Source organism: Camelus ferus, chromosome X (assembly GCF_009834535.1).
Source record: "Camelus ferus isolate YT-003-E chromosome X, BCGSAC_Cfer_1.0, whole genome shotgun sequence".
Taxonomy (NCBI): domain Eukaryota; kingdom Metazoa; phylum Chordata; class Mammalia; order Artiodactyla; family Camelidae; genus Camelus; species Camelus ferus.
The window spans coordinates 5623790-5645966 of NC_045732.1; the positions used below are offsets into that span (position 1 = coordinate 5623790).

Consider the following 22177-nt stretch of genomic DNA (forward strand, 5'->3'; position numbering starts at 1 on the left):
TTGCTTGGATAGACTTCCCTAGGAAAACATTGCTGAGATTTATGTCAGATAATGTTTTGCCTGTGTTTTCTTTTAAGAGGTTTATAATGTCTTGTCTTATGTTTAACTCTTTAAATCATTTTGAGTTTATTTTTGTGTGTGGTGTGATGGAATATTCTATCTGCATTGATTTACATGCTGCTAGCCACTTTTCCCAACACCATTTGCTGAAGAGACTGTCTTTACTCCATTGTATGTTCTTGCCTCCTTTGTCAAAGGTTAATTGACCAAAAGTTTGTGGGCTTATGTCTGGGCTCTCTATTTTGTTCCATTGATCCATATGTCTGTTTTTGTACCAATAATATGCTGTTTTGATTACTGTAGCTCTGTAGTATTGTCTGAAGTCTGGGGCGGTTATTCCTCCAGCTTCATTCTTTTTCTTCAATAATGTTTTGGCAATTCTTGGTCTTTTGTGATTTCTTATAAATTTTAGGATTATTTGTTCTAATTCTGTATAAGATATCTCAGGTAATTTGATGGGAATCACATTAAATCTACAGACTGCTTTGAGTAGTATGGCCATTTTAACAATGGTAATTCTTCCAATCCAAGAACATTGGATATCTTTCCATTTCTTTAAGTCCCCTTTAATTTCCTTAGTCAGCGTTTTGTAGTTCTCCACATATAAGTCTTTCAATTCCTTGGTCAGATTTATTCCTAAGAATTCTATTTTTTCTTTGAAGGATGCAATTTTAAAAGGGATTGTTTCTTTACCTTCCTTTTCTGATATTTTATTTTTAGTGCAAAGGAATGCCACTGATTTCTGTATGTTAATTTTGTGTCCAGCTACCTTGCCAAATTCTTTTATTTGCTCTAGTAGTTTTTGTGTGGAGCCTTTAGGGTTTTCTATATATAGTATTTTATCCACATATAATGACAATTTTACTTCTTTTCCATTTTGGATCCCTTTTATTTCTTTTTCTTGTTTCATTGCTATGGTTAGGACTTCCAATACTATATTTAGTAGAAGTGTTGAGAGTGGGCATTCTTGTTTTGTCCTTTCATCTCTTCATTGTTGAGTATTATGCTGGCTCTAGGTTTGTCATTAATAACATTTTTTATGTTGAGATATGTCCCTCTATACCCATTTTGGTAAGAATTTTTATTTTTATTTTTATCATGAATGGATGTTGAATTTTATCAAATGATTTTTCTGTATCTATTGAGATGATCCTGTGATTTTTGTACTTTCACTTGTTGATGTGGTGTATCACATTGATTGATTTGTGTATGTTGCTCCACCCTTGTGTCCCTGGGATGAATCCAACTTGATCATGGTGTATGATCCTTTTTATGTGTTGTTGGATTCTGTTTACTAATATTTTTTGAGGATTTTTGCATCTATGTTCATTACTGATACTGGCACATAGCTTCTTTTTTGGTTGTGTCTTTGTCTGGCTTTGGTATCAGTGTGATGATGGCTTCATAGAATGAGTTTGGGAGTATTCCCTCCTCTTCAATCTTTGGAAGAGTTTGAGAAGGATTGGTTTGAGCTCTTCTTTGTATGTTTGATAGAATTTTCCAGTGAAGCTATCTGGTCCTGGACTTTTATTTGCATGGAAGTTTTCATTGCCGATTCTATTTCACTTCTAGTGATTGTTCTTTTCAAATGATCTATTTCTTCTTGATTCACTCTTGGTGGACTTTTTCTAGAAACTTGTCCATTTCTTCTAGCCTCCTGCTCTGATGTCCCCCAGGTTCTGAGCCCCAGGAACCACCAGTGCAGATCCACCAGTGTCAGGCACTAGGACCCACCATAGCAAGTGTGCAGCCACACAGCTGAATCTGTGGTGTGCCACAGGGTCAGAGCAGACCCCAGCTCCACCTCTACATATAGTACAGTAAGCAGGCCTGTTGTAATACCAGGACTCGCCCCTGCCATATGTTAGAATTCTACTCACTCTTTTTTCCTCCCAGAGGCAGGGTCCACAAAGGGACCAGAGAGAGTAAATTTGCCCTCTATGCCTGGGGCTGTAAAAATATATGTCCCGCCGGTGAAGTGCAGGGCCGCTGGGTATGGATTCAGTTTTCAGCCCTGCTTCCCCACAGCAGTGATGGCTATGACCCAGGTCCACTTCTTTTCTCACAAGAACACACCAAAAGCAGAGTAAGCAGCTATGGTGCAGCTGTGTTGCCCCCTTCCCCCCCACCATAGACACATCAACAGTGTTGTTTTATTATGAGGGGTCCCAGGCTGTTCTATTCCACATATATCCCAGCCAGTGCTTATACTGCCCTCTAGTCCCCTGAGGCTGTCTCTGTACAGTGAGCCCCAGCCCTCTGCCTGGGGTCTTCACTGATCTCCAGCAGCCAGTCCCAGCTTGTCCCTGCTAGCTAGCCCTAGGTCTGAGGAATGCAGGGAACCAAACTGTTGCCACTTTTTCCTCTGAGCCTTGGAAGCTTTGCTTCTGTCCCTGCTGACCTACCAGCTGGAGAAGGGGTGTTCCAGCATGAGGGTACATTTCTTCCTATGCCACTCCCTCCCTGCAGGGCTGGCCTGGCACCATTTTTTTCTTTTTCCTTTTTTTTTTCCTTACTGGATTTTGTGAGAATCCTCCTGTATTTCAAAATGAGAGACACTCTGCCAGAGTTCAGTAGGTATTCTGTGCAATTCAATGGGTTTGTAGATGTAATTTTTGGTGTATTTGTGGGAGAGAGCAAGCTGTGAGTCTCTCTACTCCACCATCATCTTGGCTCAACTCACAGCCCATAGATTTTGAATTGTTGTGTTTCCATTTTCATTTATTTTCAGGTATTTAAAAACAATTTCTTCTTGATCTCATCAGTAAGCTATTGGTTGCCCAGTAACATGTTATTTATACTCCACATTTCTGTTTTTTGCAGTTTTCTTTTCTTGCAGTTGATTTCTAGTCTTATAATACTGTGGTCAGGAAATATGCTTGATTTCATTTCAATCTTTTTATATTTATTGAGCCTTTTTTTTTTTTTGGCCTAGAATGTGGACTATCCTTGGAAATGCTCCATGTGCACTTGAAAAGTTAGCTGCTAATCTTATGGGTGTTAGCTTATATAAAACTAGCAGTTTTTCTCTTGCTCCTTTAAAAAAAATTCTTTATATTTTATATTTTTCCATTTTAATTGTAACGTGTCATGGCATAGACCTCTTTGGGTTCATCTTGTTTGGGATTTGCTGCTTCCTGGACCTGTATGTCTGTTCCTTTCCCAGTTTAAGGACTTTTTCAGTTATTATTTCTTTAAATAAGTTATCTTTTCCTTTCTCTCTCTCTTTTCATTCTGGAACCCTATAATGTGAATGCTTGTATGCTTCATATTGTTCCAGAGGTCTCTTAAACTATCTTTTTTTTCATTTTTTTCTGTTCAGCTTGTGTAATTTCCAATACTCTGTCTTTCATATCACTGATTCATTCATGTGTATCATTATCTACCGTTAATTCCTTCTAGTGTGCTTTTTATTTTGGTTATTGTATTCTGCTCTATTTGATTTTTCATTTATTTTCTAACCCTTTGTTGAAATTCTTGCTGTGTTCATTCATCCTTCTCCTGAGTTTGGTGAGCATCTTTATTATCATTACCTTGAACTCTTTATTGGGTAGACTACTTATCTCCACTTTGTTTACATGGTTGTGAATATTTCCTTTTTATTACTTTGATAGGCATATAATATCTAGCTGTCACATTTTTAGGGATTATGTTGTTTGGTGGGTTTATGCATTGCCAAAACTACTTATACATTGATTAATCAGTCCTGTATCCATTATTTCTTTAGGAGTTATAAACTGATCTCCTTCCTTTATCATTTCTTCTGAGACTTTTAAAACTATTCTTTTAAAATTATTTCTATTTTTATTGTATTATGGTCTGAGAACATTATCTGTATGCTTTTGATTCTTTGGAATTTGTCATTTCCTTTATGATATAGTACATAATTTATCTTTGTATATATTCCCCATGTATTTGAAAATAAAGTGTATATTTTGTTTTGGGGGTGTAGGCTTTTATATACAAATATCACTTGTAACCCAAGTTTAGTTAATTTCTGAAAACATGTTCAAGAGTGAATTTTCTGACAGTGGAAATCTTTATTCCATTATTTCAAATGGGAAAAATAATGAATTCCCAGCTTATCTAAGAACCCCAACCATTTCCCCAAAACATTACTAAAGTATTGTATAACACAATAACTCCACAAAGATCTCTGTATAATTAATTACCTATTTAAAATTTAGTGAACTTATTAGTGGAATTATGTTTGTGTGTACAACTCAGTGAACCTACAACAATTAAATATTATGATGTAAGGTAAATAAACTATAATATGTTAAAGATACTATCTGAATAGAAAAAGTGTTTGGTAGTGCATCCAGGTACTTGGCAGAAGCAAGTATTAGAATTCATGAAGAGCTAAACATTTAGAGATTCACTGTCCAAAACAGTGAACATGAACCACATATGTATATTTAAATTTAAGTTAGTTGAAATTAAATAAAATGAAAAAACTTAGTTCTTAATCATACTGGCTACATTTCACATTCTTAGTAGTCACATGAGACTAGTGGCTACCATATGAACAATGTAGATATAGAGCATTTTCATTACGATAGAATGTTCTATTGGACCATGATGATTTATGGAAAGAAGTGAGGAAGAGGGTAGAGAAAATGCATCACACATTTAAGCAATAGGAATTTGAGATGTAATCCTATCAGAAGTGCTGAGCTATGGTTATAATACAATCTATACTCTTTTGGAATTAGAATTCAATTAAGCTTTATTTTTTACTGCCTCACACACATAAATTATAATGGGGTTTTGATTTGGATTAATGAATTTTTGGTATTTTTTTTGCAAGTCTTTATAGAAATATTCTGATAGTTATCTACCAGCTTAAGGTTATTAATTTCACTTTTGACACTTTGATATATTGGCTTATTTTGGTTCTGCTTGATATAGCCATTTCAGAGAGGGATGTATTAAAATACCCAGCTACAATTCTTGTTGTAATTTTTACTGTCTGAAGGTCTGTCAAGAGTTGCTTGATAAGTTTTGGACTTGTTTACTGAGTGCATAAATTTTTATAATAGTTATATCATGTTGTACATTCTTCCTTTTACTAGTATATACTCACAGTGACTCCTAGGCTTTTCAATTTGAACAAGTGGGTAATGAGAGAGTCGACCTGAAGAGAAAACAAGAAGTTTGTGAATAAAGTTAAGTGTGAAATGTCCATAAGACATCTACGTGGAGTAAGGAGTTAGATGTGTGTGTGTGTGTGTGTGTGTGTATAACATGAAAGTGCAGGAGTCATGACCTTGAGATATATATTTGGGAGTCAAAAACATATAGATGATATTTAAGGCCATGGAACTGAATTAAATTACCTGAAAGCAATATGTGGAGGTAAGAGGGACCAGAATGAATTCTGGAGAACTGCATCATTTAAAGGTAAAGAAAGGAAGATGATTAGAAGGTAAGAAGAATTGAGGAGACTGTGATGTCAAGGAAACAAAAAAAGGTGAGTGTTTTGAAAATGAAGCTGTGGTTACATGTGTCATATGTTGCTGAAAGGTGGAAGCATTTTGGAAAGAAAAAGTTACCACTGGATTGTGTGGTAAGCAAAAAAATGGCCTTTCAGTGGTATCCACATCCAAATCCCTAGAGCATAGCAATGGGAAGTTAAAATTGCAAATAAAATTATGGTTACTAGTAAGGTGAATTTAGACAGGGAAATTATCCTAGAGTATCCAGTGGACTGACTGTAAACACAAGGGTCCTCATAAGTGGAAGAAAGAGGCAAAAAAGGAGGTCAAAATAATGAAGTATGACAAGAACTTGATTTGCTGTTGCTGGTTTGAAAATTGGAAATGGAACAAGCCAAGGAATGCAGGTACCTTCTAGAAGCTAAAAAAGGCAAGGAAATGGAGTCTCCTCTAGACCCTCCAGAAAAAATGTATTTCTACCAACACCTTAATTTTAGCTTAGTGTGACTCATTTTGGGTTTTGACCTCCAGAACTGTAAGAATATAAATTTGCATGTTTTAGGCAACTAAATTTGTGGTAATATGTTACCACAGCAATAGGAAACTAATGAAGATTTGCACCACTGAGGTCACTAGTGACCTTGACAAGAGACATTTCAGTGGAATAATGGGAACAGAAGTCAGGTTATACGAACTAAAAAGTGGAAGGTAGGTTTGTATGTGAAGGTAGGGAGTATCAACAACTTTTTTGAAGGCTTGGCTGTAAAAAGTACTAAAAAGGATGGGTTTTCATAGTTTTAAGGGAATGTGGAATCCAGGGGAGGATTTAAAAGGGATATTCTAGGACTGAACTGTCCAATGCCATAGCCACTAGTCATATGTAGCTATTAAAATTAAAATTAATTAAAATTAAAAATTCATTTTTAGTTGCACTAGGCATATGTGGCTAATGGCTACTTTATTGGACAGTATTGTACTAGATCATATCCATGTGCTAATGTAAATGATCTACAGAGAGAGAGAGAAACTAAAGGATTAAGGTAACTGAAAAATGGAGGGAATAGGATCCAGAAGATGTGTGAAGAGAATTAATATTTGATAAAGGAAGAGATGCTTTATTAGTTGTAACTAGAACAATAAAAAAGAGAGAACTGGTACAAATAAAAAAGACTTGCAGATTTTGTGGTGGAATAATGAGAGTACTCTTCTGATGGCTTCGGTTTTCTGATTCAAATGGTGTCAAGGTGTGTGTGCTGCAATAGGAATGTTGAAGAAAAAGGAGAATGTACAAAGTTGTTGATTCAGAGGATGGGAAAAGCTTTTTTGAAAGACAGAATAAGACTGTTGAACAGTATAGAGGGCCCATTTGAGGTTTTAGATAATGAATTTCAAGTAAAATCAATCTTACTCTTTTTTTGGGGGGATGTTGTATCTTTGTATTTTATTCTTTTGATTTTCAAATTATAAAAGATTTTTAAATTATAATAATCAGTATTACTGGGAACACAGTGTAATGTGCACTACCCTTGGAGGGTTTAAAATGGTATAAGCCTTTTGCAGTATTAGAAAAAAAGTAGATGTAACCTAAATGTCCAACAAGAGGAAAACAGAATAATTATGGCAAATACACAAGATGTAGAATTTATATAGCCATTAAAGTCTGTTTTTGGAATGTTTTAATAAGTTTGGAAAGTGCCAATGATGTAAAGTTAAATGATAAAAGTCATGATACAAAACTAAATTTAAAACTATGAATCCAAATTTATAATAAAATAGGGCATATGTACACATGTACATATACTTACCAACCTACATATATTTATACATAGTAAAAGAAAATGCACTTAAATGTAAGAAAACACTGATGTTTAAATATCACATTATATATAAGAGATAATGTGTCTTTAATTTATAAACTTTAAGTAGTTGTAAAATATTCAACATTGAACATGTTTTATTTGTATATATTTTAATGCATTTTTAATCATAGAAGTAATATTTTATAATGAATGCATTCTCATTATAAAATATTCAAACAGTACACATAAACAAAACTCCCCTTGGTCCACTGTCAATCTCAGATCTCTTTCCAGAGGTGAACCTTCTTCTTAATGTTGAGTGTTTCCTTCTAGACCTTTTTCAAAGCATTTATACACATTTTGTGTAAATGTATTACTTTACTAGCCTGAAATATTGTTATTGATTACTTTATTCTAGAATGAAAAAAAATGTGTAGAGAAAGACAGACTAATGAAAGAGATCAAAAGGGAACATAAGTTGGTGAGTCAAACAGGTGGGAGTGGTATGTAGATGTCAAATAAAATCTTAAGCAAGGAGTGGTCTAAGGTGTCAAACAGTGTAGTAGATGAGAATACTTCCTGAGTTCTATGCTTATCCCTATCTCCCACCCTCCAGCAGCCAAGCAGCCTTCATTCATCTAGGTAGCCAGCTAGGCAGGCTGGCTTTAGAAGTTATTTTGAGAAGCTAAAACTAGAAGTAGGGAAGAAGGTCCTATTGAGGCAATCCAGTGTGAGATGTGCCAGAGAGGATTACTTTCTTTAACCTCTCATCCTTGATCTGTGAGCAAAGCATAGCTGTAATAATTACTCTAATGCAGCCTGACCCATAGTGTCTTATTGACTTTTAGGTTTTAGCTACTTTTCCTTGATGGGGAGTTGGTTGCTTGACATTACAGTAGATGACTCACAAACATCATATGATCAACTTCCTAGCTTGGATTATATTAAAGAAAGAAGTAGCTCAGAGCAAAAGAAAGGATAAGGCCAAGTTTGAGGCCTTCAGTGGATATGGGAGGGGTCAGACATTCTCAGTTATATTTTTTCAGTTTTCAAAGTTGGGTTGCAAAGTGCAGGAGCTAAGCTTCAATGAGAGGCAGGAGTAAGTGAGGTAGAGAAAGAGGCCTAGACCAGAATATAAGGGAATTAGGTGCTAAATGAGAAGGTTCCTGGGAAGTTGCTAGGAACACTATCAGAGTGTTAGATTTTTGGTGTATTTTGGGGTGATAGTGTTAGCATAGTAATTTGGCTTAATTTTTGAGACATGAGGCACAAGGTCAGGACAAACACATAAGGATTCTAAAGTACCTATTGGCTTTGATAGTATGGGCATTGTTGGAAATTGTATTAGTTTTCTAGGACTGCAATATTAAATACAACAAGTTGGGTGGCTTAAACAATAAAAATTTATTTTTTTTCTCATTTCTGGAGACTAGAAGTTCAAAATAATGACGTTAGTAGGGTTGGTTCCTTCTAAGGACTGTTGGCAAAACTCTGTTCCAGGCCTCTCTCCTTGGTGTGTAGATGACCATTCATCTCCCTATGTCTTTTCACTTCATCTTTCCTCAGTGTATGCCTCTATGGCCAAATTTCCCCTTTTTATAGAGACACCAGTTATATAGGATTAAGACCCACACTAATGACCTCGTTTAAACTTACTGAACTCTGTAAACATTTTATTTCCAAATAAAGGCACATTTTGTGGTACTGGGGGGTTAGATTTTAACATGTAAATTTGGGGTAGGACACACAAATAAACCTTTAAAAGAGGTTATAACTAGGGTAGTTCTGGTGGAGTGATAAATGTAGCAGAGGCCATATTGTGGAGAATTGAGCAGTGAATTGGAAGGGAGGGAGTGGAGACAGTAAATGCTGACAAAACTTTCAAAAAGCATAGCTTTGGGGAAGACAGATAAGTTAGGGAAGGCAGTACCTTGAGGTAACAGGAGAAAGAAAGTAGAGATGAGCATATTTCATATTTGGGAAGGAATCACTGGAGGAGAGGTTGAAGATCCAAGAGGGAGAGGAGGTCTGAGTCTGGTAAGAAATGGGAGGGAATGGGACTAAGAGTTCTCATAGAAGTACTAATCTTGAGTTATAATAGGCTTCTCTGAGGCTGCTCAGCTCCTTTGGAGCTGGAGGGCTTGGTGGATATGAATACAGATATGCTGATAGGATGGGGAGTGAGAATATGAGGGATGAGAGCATTCATAGAGTGGTAGGAGCATGAATTCTGGAGCTAGACTGCATGTATTCAAATTTCAGCTATGATGTGTCCTTTGGAAAAAATTTTAACATCTATAAGCCTCAGTTACTTTATCTATTATTGATAATAATATTAATGATTAATAGTCATTATTAATAATAATTTAAATATCTACTTTTAAGGGTTTGTGAGGATTAAATAAGTTATGAGATTGTAAATTTTATACAAGTGCTTGCAAATATTATTATTCTCTTGAATTGACATGGAAATTTTCTACTGAAAGGGGAGAGGTAAGGAACAGATGGGACTTGAGTGAGGTGATAGTTTGGAATTGTCATCAAAGGAAAAAGGATATGGAGCTGTGAAGAGCAAGTAAAAGAATTACCAGACAACACTGAGGACACAACTGAGATTGGAAATCATAAATTTGAGGAGGCAACGATACACAGGGTTGTGCATTTCTTCAATTGTGCTCAGCAATTCCTGGTCTAAGATCAGAGGAGGAAAATTATAAAATAGATCTAGGGAGGGCAGTGGTACTCAAACTTTAATAAACGTAAGAGTCACCTCAAAGTCTTATTAAACCATAGAGCCCACTCTCAGAGTTTCTTATTCTGTAGGTGTGGAGAGGATTCCAGTAATTTGCACTTTGAACAAGTTCTTAAGTAGATTCTTATGTTACTGGTCCAGGGACTACATTTTAAGTACTACTGATTTACTGGAAGGTATTATGAATGGGAGTAGGGGTTGGAGAGTGTATGCAGTGTGTAGAACAAAGTAGGCAAGTGACATGAAAGTTGAGAACATTTGTAAAAGAATGTTTCAAGTGCTAACTATGGTGATTCAGGCTATATGAGGAAGAAAGTGGAGTTAGGATAAGAGAAGGTGGAGGAAAGTCGGGTTCTTCCCAAGGTCATAGCACTTACCCATGTTTGTGATTCCACAAGTTTTTGTTTATTTACATATTGTTTACTTCCCCCACTAGATTACAAGAGGACAGGAATCATGTTGTTTTATTCACTATTCTACCCCCAAAACTTAGCACCTATTATGTGTTCAAGAAAATTTGTTGGTTGTGAAGAAAATTAGTTGGGAGTGAAGAAAGTTGAATGTTTTCCCCTTTGACTCTGCTTGCCCTTTTCATTCCTTAATATTCAGACCAGGTTTCAACTCTCCTATAATATCTTCTCCAGTGATCAATACCTCTGAATGCCTGTGTGGTTTTTTTTGTTTTTTGTTTTTTTGTTTTTGTACTTCAGTAACATTAACTTTTTAAGATATATAGTTGTATGAGTTTTAACACATGTATAAATTAGAGTAACCACATAATTAGAAATCAGGGCAGTTACATTCTACCTTCCATCTTCCCAGGCAACCACTAATCTGTACTCCATTTCTACATAGTTGGTTTATTCCAGGAAATTATCTATCTATCTATCTATCTATCTATCTATCTATCTATCTATCTATCTATCTATCTATCAATCTATCTATCTATCTATCTATCTATCCATCTATCTATCTATCTACATATCTATCTATCTAGAGGGAACTACATTTGTTCAACCATTCACTGTTAAAGAATATTTCGGTTCCATCCAGGTTTGGTTCTTATAAACTTATGAATAAAACTTCTATGAGTATCTGTATAGCTTTCATATGAACATAGTTCTCACTTCTCTATGGCAGACACATAGATAAGGGGTTGTTGAGTCACACAGTAAGGGGATATTTACTTTTATAAGGAACTGCCAAATTGTTTCCCAGTTTACATTCCCACCACTAATGTATAAGAAATTCACTTTTTCGGCATCCTGGTTAGCACTTGGTGTCATCTCTACCTTTTTAGCCAGACAGATATGTTACAATATCTCATTCTGCTTTTAATGTGCATTTTTCAAATAGCTAAAAATGTTAAATGCATTTCATTTGCTAATTTGTCATTTTTATGTTATCTTTACTGAAATATTTTTTCAAAGCTTTTCTCATTTTATTTTATTTTTTTAAAATTTTTAATTAATTTCTAATCATTTTACAATGTTGTGTCAAATTCCAGTGTAAAGCACAATTTTTCAGTCATTCATGGACATATACACACTCATTGTCACATTTTATTCTCTGTGAGTTATCATAACATTTTGTGTATATTTCCCTGTGCTATACAGTGTAATCTTGTTTATCAATTCTACAGTTTTGAAATCCCAGTCTATCCCTTACCACCCTCCACCCCCCTGGTAACCACAAGTCTGTATTCTCTGTCTGTGAGTCTATTTCTGTCCTGTATTTACACTTTGTTTTTGTTTGTTTGTTTGTTTGTTTTTGTTTTTTAGATTCCACATATGAGCGATCTCATATGGTATTTTTCTTTCTCTTTCTGGCTTACTTCACTTAGAATGACATTCTCCAGGAGCATCCATGTTGCTGCAAATGGCATTATGTTGTCGGTCTTTATGGCTGAGTAGTATTCCATTGTATAAATATACCACCACTTCTTTATCCAGTCACCTGTTGATGGACATTTAGGCTGTTTCCATGTTTTGGCTATTGTAAATAGTGCTGCTATGAACATTGCGGTGCAGGTGTCATCCTGAAATAGATTTCCTTCTGGATACAAGCCCAGGAGTGGGATTCCTGGGTCATATGGTAAGTCTATTCCTAGTCTTTTGAGGAATCTCCACACTGTCTTCCATAGTGGCTGCACCAAACTGCCTTCCCACCAACAGTGTAGGAGGGTTCCCCTTTCTCCACAGCCTCTCCAGCATTTGTCATTTGTGGCTTTTTGAATGACGGCCATTCTGACTGGTGTGAGGTGATACCTCATTGTAGTTTTGATTTGCATTTCTCTGATAATTAGTGATATTGAGCAGTTTTTCATGTGCTTTTTGATCATTTGTATGTCTTCCTTGGAGAATTGCTTGTTTAGGTCTTCTGCCCATTTTTGGATTGGGTTGTTTATTTTTTTCTTATTGAGTCGTATGAGCTGCTTATATATTCTGGAGATCAAGCCTTTGTCGGTTTCACTTGCAAAAATTTTCTCCCAATCCATAGGTTTTCTTGTTGTTTTACTTCCGGTTTCCTTTGCTGTGCAGAAGCTTGTAAGTTTCATTAGGTCCCATTTGTTTATTCTTGCTTTTATTTCTTCTAGGAGAAAATTTTTGAAATGTATGTCAGATAATGTTTTGCCTATGTTTTCCTCTGGGAGGTTTATTGTATATTGTCTTATGTTTAAGTCTTTAATCCATTTTGAGTTGATTTTTGTATATGGTGTAAGGGAGTGTTCTAGCTTCATTGTTTTACATGCTGCTGTCCAGTTTTCCCATCACCATTTGCTGAAGAGACTGTCTTTATTCCATTGTATATTCTTGCCTCCTTTGTCGAAGATGAGCTGACCAAAAGTCTGTGGGTTCATTTCTGGGCTCTCTATTCTGTTCCATTGGTCTATATGTCTGTTTTGGTACCAATACCATGCTGTCTTGATGACTGTAGCTCTATAGTATTGTCTGAAGCCTTGGAGAGTTATTCCTCCAGCCTCTTTCTTTCTCTTCAGTAATGCTTTGGCAATTCTAGGTCTTTGATGGTTCCATATAAATTTTATTATGATTTGTTCTAGTTCTGTGAAATATGTCCTGAGTAATCTGATAGTGATAGCACTAAATCTGTAGATTGCCTTGGGCAGTGTGACCATTTTAACAATATTGATTCGTCCAATCTGAGAGCATGGAATATCTTTCCATGTTTTAAAGTCTTCTTTAATTTCCTTCATCAATGGTTTATAGTTTTCTGTGTATAATTCTTTCACCTCCTTGGTTAGATTTATTCCCAGATATTTTATTATTTTGGGTGCTATTTTAAAGGGGATTGTTTCTTTACTTTCTTCTTCTGTTGATTTATCGTTAGTGTTAAGAAATGCAACTGATTTTTGAACGTTAATTTTGTAACCTGCTACCTTGCTGAAGTCTTCAATCAGCTCTCGGAGCTTTTGTGTGGACCTTTTAGGGTTTTCTATATATAGTAACATGTCATCAGCATATAATGACACTTTTACCTCTTCTTTTCCAATTTGGATCCCTTTTATTTCTTTCCCTTGCCTGACTGCTGTGGCTAGGACTTCCAGGACTATGTTGAATAGGAGTGGTGATAGTGGGCATCCTTGTCTTGTCCCAGATTTTAGTGGGAAGATTTTGAGTTTTTCAACGTTGAGTACTATGCTGGCTGTAGGTTTGTCATATATAGCTTTTATTATGTTGAAATATGTTCCCTCTATACCAACTTTGGCGAGAGTTTTTTTATCATAAATGGGTGTTGAATTTTATCAAATGCTTTTTCTGCATCGATTGAGATGATCATGTGGTTTTTGTCCTTTCTCTTGTTGATGTGATGTATTACATTGATTGATTTGCGTATGTTGAACCAGCCTTGTGTCCCTGGGATGAACCCCACTTGGTCATGATGTATAATCTTTTTTATGTGTTGTTGGATTTTATTTGCTAAAATTTTGGTGAGGATTTTGGCGTCTATGTTCATCAGTGATATTGGCCTAGAATTCTCTTTTTTTGTACTGTCTTTGCCTGGTTTTGGTATCAGGGTGATGGTGGCTTCATAGAATGAGTTTGGGAGTATTTCTTCCTTTTCAATCTTGTGGAAGAGTTTGAGAAGGACTGGTATGACTTCTTCTCTGTATGTTTGGTAGAATTCCCCAGTGAAGCTGTCCGGTCCTGGACTTTTATTTGTAGGGAGGTTTTAATTGCTATTTCTATTTCCTTTCTAGTGATGGGATTGTTCAAGTGTTCAGATTCTTCTTCATTCAGTCTTGGTGGACAGTATGTTTCCAGAAACTTGTCCATCTCCTCTAGGTTATCCAGTTTGGTTCCATATAGTTTTTCACAATATTCCCGTATGATACTCTGTATTTCTATTTTGTTTGTTGTAATTTCTCCATTTTCCTTTCTTATTTTGCTAATTTGTGCTCTCTCTTTTTTCTTCTTTGTGAGTTTGGCCAGAGGTTTGTCGATTTTATTTACTTTTTCAAAAAGCCAGTTTTAGGTTTGGTTGATTGTTTCTTGGTCTTGTTAATCTCTATTGTATTTAATTCCTCTCTGATCTTTATTATTTCCTTCCTTCTGCTGCTTTTTGGGGCTGTTTTTTCTTCTTTTTCTAATTCCTTCAGGTGGTGGGTTAAACTGTTTATTTGAGGTTGTTCTTCTTTTTTGAGGAAAGCCTGTATAGCTATAAACTTCCCTCTTAGCACTGCCTTTGCTGTGTCCCATAGGTTTTGAGTGGTTGTGCTTTCATTATCATTTGTCTCAAGGTATTTTTTAATTTCAGCTTTGATTTCCTCATTGATCCATTGTTTTTTCAATAACATATTGTTTAATCTCCATGCTTTCCTTTTTTTCTCCTTTGTTTCTCTGTTTTTATTTCCAGTTTCATGGCATTGTGGTCAGTAAAGATGCTTGAGACAATTTCTATCTTCTTAAAATTGTTGAGGTTTCTTTTGTGCCCAAGTACATGATTGATCCTGGAAAATGTTCCATGTGCACTTAAAAAGAATGTATATCCTATTTTTTGGGGGAGTAATGCTCTGAAAATATCCACGAAATCTAGTTTTTCTATTGTAGTATTTAATTTCTCTGTTGCCTTTTTTATTTTCTGTCTGGAAGATCTGTCTATTGTTGTTAATGCAGTTTTAAAATCTCCAACTATGATTGTATTCCCATCAATATCCCCCTTTATCTCTGTTAGTAATTCTTGTATGTACTTAGGTGCTCCTACATTGGGTGCATATATATTAACAAGTGTAATATCCTCATCTTGTATCACTCCTTTAATCATTATAAAATATCCTTCTTTATCTTTCTTTATGGCCTTTGTTTTAAAGTCTATTTTGTCTGAAATCAGTACTGCAACACCTGCTTTTTTGGCTTTTCCATTTCCATGGAATATCCTTTTCCATCCTTTCACTCTCAATCTATATGTGTCCTTCTCCCTAAAGTGGGTCTCTTGTATGCAGCATATTGAATGTTCTTGCTTTATTATCCAGTCTGCCACTCTATGTCTTTTGACTGGAGCATTTAGTCCATTAACTTTTACAGTAATTAATGATAGATGTGTGTTTATTGCCATTTTGAACTTATCTTTGCAGTTGAATTGGTATATCTTCTTTGTTCCTTTCTTCTTCCTTTTGTGGTTTGGTAATTTTCCTTTGTATTATCATGGATTTTATTTAATTTTTGTGACTCCCTTGTAAGTTTTTGGTTACCCCTTTTTGTAAATCTATTAGCCCATTACTATAACTGTTTTTATTAAACTGATAGTAACATGATCTCAAACCCATCCTACTTTTAAAAAAATTTTTAAAAAAAGAAAAAAATATATTCTATATTTCCCTGCCTCCCTCTCCCACTCTCAGTGATTTGTATGTCTTCTTTTATAATTTCGTGTTTACTTTATCTGTAATTCATGAGTTATCACCTTTCCAGTGTGAGTTTCTCATTTCTGTAGCATCCTGCTGCTTTTCTATTTAGAATAGATCTTTCAATATTTCTTTTAGCATGGGTTTAGTGTTGCTAAATTCCTGCAGCTTTTTTTTGTCTGTGAAGTTCTTTATTTCTCCTTCTATCCTAAAGGATAGCCTTGCTGGATAAAGGATCTTAGGCTGCATCTTTTTTTCATTCAGGGCTTTGCATATATCTTGCCACTCCCTTCTGGCCTGTAGTGTTTGTGTTGAGAAATCAGCTGAGCGCCTTATGGGGGTTCCCTTGTAACTTACTCTTTTCTTTTCTCTTGCTGCCTTTAGAATCATTTCTTTATCCTTGACTCTGGCCAGCTTGATTATGATATGTCTTCGTGTGGGTCTATTTGGGTTCTTCCTGTTTGGGACCCTCTGAGCTTCCTGTACTTGGATGTCTGATTCCTTCTTTAAGTTTGGGAAGTTTTCAGTCATGATTTCTTCAAAAACCTTTTGAATCCCCTTTGATCTTTCTTCTCCTTCTGGGACCCCTATTATGCGAAGATTCGGACGCTTTATATTATCCCATAGGTCCCTTATGCTATTTTCATTATTTTTTATTTGCTTCTCTTGTAGTTCTTCTGAATGGGTGCTTTCTATTGCCCTGTCTTCTAGATCACTAATTTGTTCCTCTGCATTATCTAGTCGGCTTTGCACAGCTATTAGATCATTCCTCATCTCTGTCAATGAGTTTACCCATTCTACTTGGCTCTTCTTTATAGCTTCACTTTCATTTTTGACATATTTTATATCTCTAAACACTATCTCTTTTAATTCCTTCAGCAATTTGATCACTCTTTTTTTGAAATCTTAATCTAGTAGGCTATCGATGTCTACTTCATTGATCTTTCTTTCAGGGGATTTCTCTTGTTCTTTTAATTGGGAAAGGTTTCTCTGCTTCTTCATCTTGCTCATACCTCTTTGGCACTGTGGTTTATGGAGTATCAGTTGTTTATTTTGGTCCTTAAGGATTTTATCTATCTAATGCCTATTTAGGAATAGAACTTAGGAAAAAAAGAAAAAAAAATAAGAGAGAGAGAGAAATAATTTTAAAAGAAGGGAGAAAGAGGGTTTGAAAACAGTGTATAATGAATAATAGAAAAGCGAGTTGAAGCAGAGTATCAATTGGGTTGAGACATCCTTTTAAAACCTTTAAAAAAAAGTTGGGGGAAGATGAATAGATGTATTTGGAACCTTTGTCTAATCAATAGCAGGACATCAAAACCCAAGAGAAATAGAAATGAATTAAGAAGTAAAGATTAAGAGATTAATAGAAAATAGAACAGGTAAAAACAGATTAAAAAAAAAAGGGGGGGTTGTCGGTGTTCTCCTGGAGTCTGTGTGCTTTTAATGTGAAGTCTTTTTGTCTTCGTCCTCTTTTAGAAGCTCAGCTTGCTGTTTTCAGAGGCCCTCCTTTGGCGCCCTCTTCTGTGCTGCTCCCAGCACCTGTTGGCAAGCAGATCGCGCCTCCTCCTAACACTGGTTCAGGTGCAGCTCTCCTCTACTGTGGGCGGGCAGGTCACTGCCCCTCTGGATGCCACAGTCAGATGTTGCAGCCTGGCCAGGTAGGAGGGCGGGTCTTGCCCCCTCCCAGCAACTCGGTCAGGGGCTGTGTTCCTGACCAAAATTCGGGGGGCCACTCTCCCTCTCCCGGCGCTGGTAGGTCCGCTGCTCTGTGTGGATGCGCGCTCCGCCCTGGTCAGCGATCCACAGGTGGGCTCGGGGAAGACCCAGGCACAGCCTTGTCCCTGCTCAGGCCAAAGCTTAGCTCCTTGTTTGTCTTTGAGTAGCAAGTTGTCTGAGGGACCAGGATGGAAGGATCCTTCTTCCCTGGGCTGCAGGCCAGTCTCAGTCTGGCCTTTGAGGCTGCTAAGCCCTTCAGTGCGGTTGCATATTCGCCCCCGCCCCCGCCTGGGTGCTAAGCGCCGGAGGATATGGCGGCTGTGCCTGAGCCCCGCCTCTCTTCCCCCGAAAAGTTTCCGCGGGTTTTCAGAGATGGGTGTATGCACCCTTCCCCCGAGAGCACATCAACCTTGCTGTTTTATGGAGGGTCCAGATTGTTCTGCCCTGTGCATCCACAGCCACGCACGCAGCCCCTTGCGTTACCCTGGGGGTGCCTCCGTGCAGCCACCCCCGTCCTCCACCTGGCTTGTGCAGCCTGGCCCTGCCCACCGCTGCTGGCCCGCATCTCAGGCTGGGTGTCGGGGGGACCCTCTGTGCCCATTTAACTTAGTTCTGTCAGTCAAGGGCTGTTCCGTATAGATCCAAGCCTTGGAGGCTCCCCCTCCGTCCCTCTGGCCTCAGCGAACGAGCGCAAGTCCTCCTTTGCCGTTCCCTCCCCGCGGGACCCATCCCGCTCTGCTTTGCCTTTTGTTCTTTCTTTTTTCCTTTTCTCCTACCAGATTTTTGGTGCCTTTATCTTTTGAAGAGGGAGATGTTCTGTCGGAGTTCTGCACGTGCTCTGGTTGGCTGAGTGGGTCTGTGGATGTGGGTCTTGGTGTATTTGTGGGAGATGGTGAGCTGTGAACGCCCTTCTACTCTGCCATCTTCTCGAGAGCAAATTTTTCTCATTTTAAATTGGGTTGTTTGTTTTCACATTGTTAGATTTAGAGAGTTATTTATGTATTCTGGATAAACGGGTTAAAGCTTGGTTACTATGGTCAGAACAGGCTCCTCAGAAAGTGATATTTAGCCTGATATTTGAATGATACATAGGAACCAATCATATCTCCACTTTTGAGAAATCAGTCACCTCTTCTTGCAGAATTTATGGACTGGCTGCCATGGGGAAAGCCCTTCACCTACAGTTGGGTGCAATGGTGTTAGCTGGGTGGAGTGTGGCAACTTTGGCTCTGTGGGCGATCAGCATTGGCTCTGTCTCTGCGAAGGGCACAGTCGTATGGTTTACATACAGCTCCATTAACTGAGATTGGTGTCAGTGAATACTGCAGTGATCCTCAGTGGCCAAGTCTGCAGGTGTCCACAGTAGTGACAAGGATTATTTGAGGTCTCAATGGTGAAGACTAGTTGAATCCTCCTTTTTATTTTCCCCCATGGGGCAGAGATAAATGAAAGCACTCCTCTTGGCACCAAGACCACAATGTGGGTGCATGTGCAGCTGTGTCTGGGATGCCCAGAAACAGCTTTGGCTCCAGAATTTTGTGGTGTGGGATCACTCACTGCTGCAGTGGTGCTGATGTCTCAGGGGAAGAGCATCTCCTGTTGAGAGAGAAGGGTCAAGTGGTAGCTATTGTAGTGGATGTGGACCAGTAGTAACTCTTTCTAAGTAGTGGAGTCAGAACAGAGCCAGCTTCCTTTGGGAGGCTAAATGGCAGCAGTTCGTCGTGCAGGGGTGTCATTGTAGCAGTAACTCATTCTCTGGAAAAACACAGAGGTGGTGTCTCCTTGTGTGGGAGGGACACATCAGAGCCTCCTTCTTGGAGGGGTTGAGTCTTGGAGGGTTGATGGCTCCTTCTTGAGGGTGGGAGTGTTGATTGATCCTTTTGGGGAAGCAAAGTGTCTCTTTGGCTGAGAAGTTGAAGCAGATCCTTTTTGGGGTAGTAGGGAACAGTGGTGGCTCCTTCTGGGGAAGGACAAAGAATCAGTAGCTTCTCCTGGCAAATGCAGCATTGATGGCTTCTTGTCAGGGCAGCAGTTTCTTATGGGGGTAGGATAAGGGGCAGTGGCTCCTTCTCAGTAGGATGCAGTGGTGGTGGCTCCTTCTAAGGGAGTGGAGCAGTGGCAGCTCCTTCTCTGGTGTGATATATCAGCAGTGTCTCCTCGTAGAGCTAGAGGCAGAGTACCTGTGGCTCCTTGGGGGAAGGGCAGATTTGCCATGGCTGTTTGGGTAGGGGCCAGAACAGTGGCTCCTCTGGGGAGAGCAGGGAAATGGAGGCTTCTTCTTGCATGTGATTTGATGGCAGCTCCTCCTTGGTGGTGCAGAGAAGCTATGGCTTCTTTTTGGATTGGGGCAGCATGATGGTGATTCCTTCTTGTAGAGGTGGCATAGGGTCATGGACTTCAGGCAGTTAAGTTGATGAGTCAGTGTCAAGAAAGACTGCCTGGTGGTGGGGGATGCTGGTGTCCTCCTGTTATCCATTTCCCCAGTGGGGATTCCTTCTTGATGCCTAGCTATGACAGACAGGAGTGATATAGTTAAGATATTTCCTCTACACTTTTTTATTTGGCCATCTTCAGTTATTTTTTGTTTTTGTTCCACTAGGTTGCTTCACATTCTTCTTTGTATTCTGGAGCTATCTCAGAGTCATTTAGTGGGTATATAGTTCTTTATTCTTTGTTTTGGTCATTATTGTGGAGGGAAATGAGTATTGAGACCTCCTTAGTCTACCATCTTGCTGACATCTCTCTTGCATAATCGGATTTGTATAAAATGCTTAGAATAGCAAAACTATAGAGACATAAAGTAGATTAGTTGTTGCCCAGGGCTTGGGTATGAGAGTGGATTAGCAAATGATGGCTAAGAAGTGCAGGGATTTCTTTTGGTGGTAATGATTTTCCTAAAATTGGTCATAATGATGGTTACAAATTCTGTGAGTATACTAAAAACTATTGAGTTATGCACTTTACATGTGTCAATTAGTTTGCACATTATGTCTCAATAAAGCTGTTATAAAATTAATATGGCATCAGTTGGAAGATGCATTGAAGAGGGCAAGACTTGGAGGGAGATAAGCATATTAAGAGGTTTCATAGTAGTCCAATCTTAAAACTGAGTCTAAACTAAGGCAGAAATATTGAGAATTGGAAGGAAGAGTATATGGTTATAAAATATATTGTAGAGGTACAATCAATAAGACTTGCCATTTGGTTGGAGGTTCAGTGTATGACCATGGGGAGACAAAGGAGACTCAAGTTTTGAATCTGAGTAACTAGAAGGGTTTTGACATAATTACTAGACACTGGGAGCACAGACTTAGTAGCAGCATTCTTTCTTCAAAGGAGGAATGTGAGTTCATAGCAACTTTATTTTTTGGTATTAAGATAATCTTCAAAAGATGCTCAGATCTTTGATTTATAATATTATGTCAGTTTCAAGTGTACAGCATAGTGATTTAATATTTTTGCAGATTATACTCCATTATAGGATATTACAATATAATGGCTATACTTCCTTGTGTTATACAGTATATCCTTGTTGCTTATCTGTTTTTTGTATGGTAGTTTGTATCTGTTAATCCTGTCAAAAATATTTAATTAATTTAAATGAATTGAAAGATGCCCAGTATCTAAATGAAAACTTTGGATTGGTACTTAATGATAAGGAATGTCTGGCTAAGTATTTGAGTCATCAATACATACAGATCAGAAAGTGACTGAAAGTTTCCATGGAGAAAGTATGGAAAAAGAGGAGAAGACTAGAGACAGAGCCTTGAAGAAACAGCTGCTTATAGGAAGCAGCAGCAGGAAAAGGAGACCAAAACAAAGTCAAAGAAGGAAGGACATTGTAAGCAGAGAGAACAGTAGCAGAGCTGCCTTACCAGAGGATTGGACCTGGATCTTTTAGGATAGGGATGCAGAAGAGAGGGTGAGAGTGTCCCAGGTGGGAGAAAAATAAAGTCACAAAAAATGAAAACTGGTATGGAAATGATGGAGAAATATCTTATAGGTCCTGGGACTCACTCAGCATAGACTTTTAGGGAGACCCGGGAATTGGGAGAAATTTCTAACCTGGTCCAACTAGACTCCTGCTACCGTTTCTAGGTGAGGTTCTCACTTACCAGTGGAACATCCCAGAGAGATCTGGCCCTGGGCCCAATGATTCTGCTTGTGTTTCCTGGATCTATTATTCTTCAGTGGATCCCATCAAGGTAAAGACAATATTGGCTTTCTGGAAGTGAGTCTCAGAAATGGGCAGACTGGTTGGCAAAAAAGAAGCTATTAAACAGATGTAGTAAGAAACCCAAACCTGAAGCCTAGGGTTTTGGGGAAATTGCTCAAATGTTGAGTTTATTTTAATATATAGGAGAGATGAAAGGAATATGTACTCATATTTGTTCTGAGGATTTTCTTCCTTGTTTCTTCTTGGATCATATAAGGCAATGTGTTCTCTTTTAAGAAACCTAGAATTGGTTGTTAAGAGACTGAAATTCTAGCCAAGATTTGGTTCTGTCTTGCCTTTGGAGTGACTTCAGACAAGTCATTCTGCCTC

General features: G+C 37.8%; 1 protein-coding gene across 1 annotated transcript in view; it reads left to right on the top strand.

Moving 5' to 3' along the window:
• HEPH (hephaestin) overlaps window positions 1–21866 on the top strand; it is a 78326-nt gene extending 56460 nt beyond the window's left edge. Inside the window, exon 15 of the mRNA XM_032475624.1 lies at window positions 21730–21866. Within this exon, the coding sequence (XP_032331515.1) occupies window positions 21730–21866 (137 nt within the window). The remainder of the gene's footprint in view (window positions 1–21729) is intronic.
• Window positions 21867–22177: the final 311 nt, after the last annotated feature.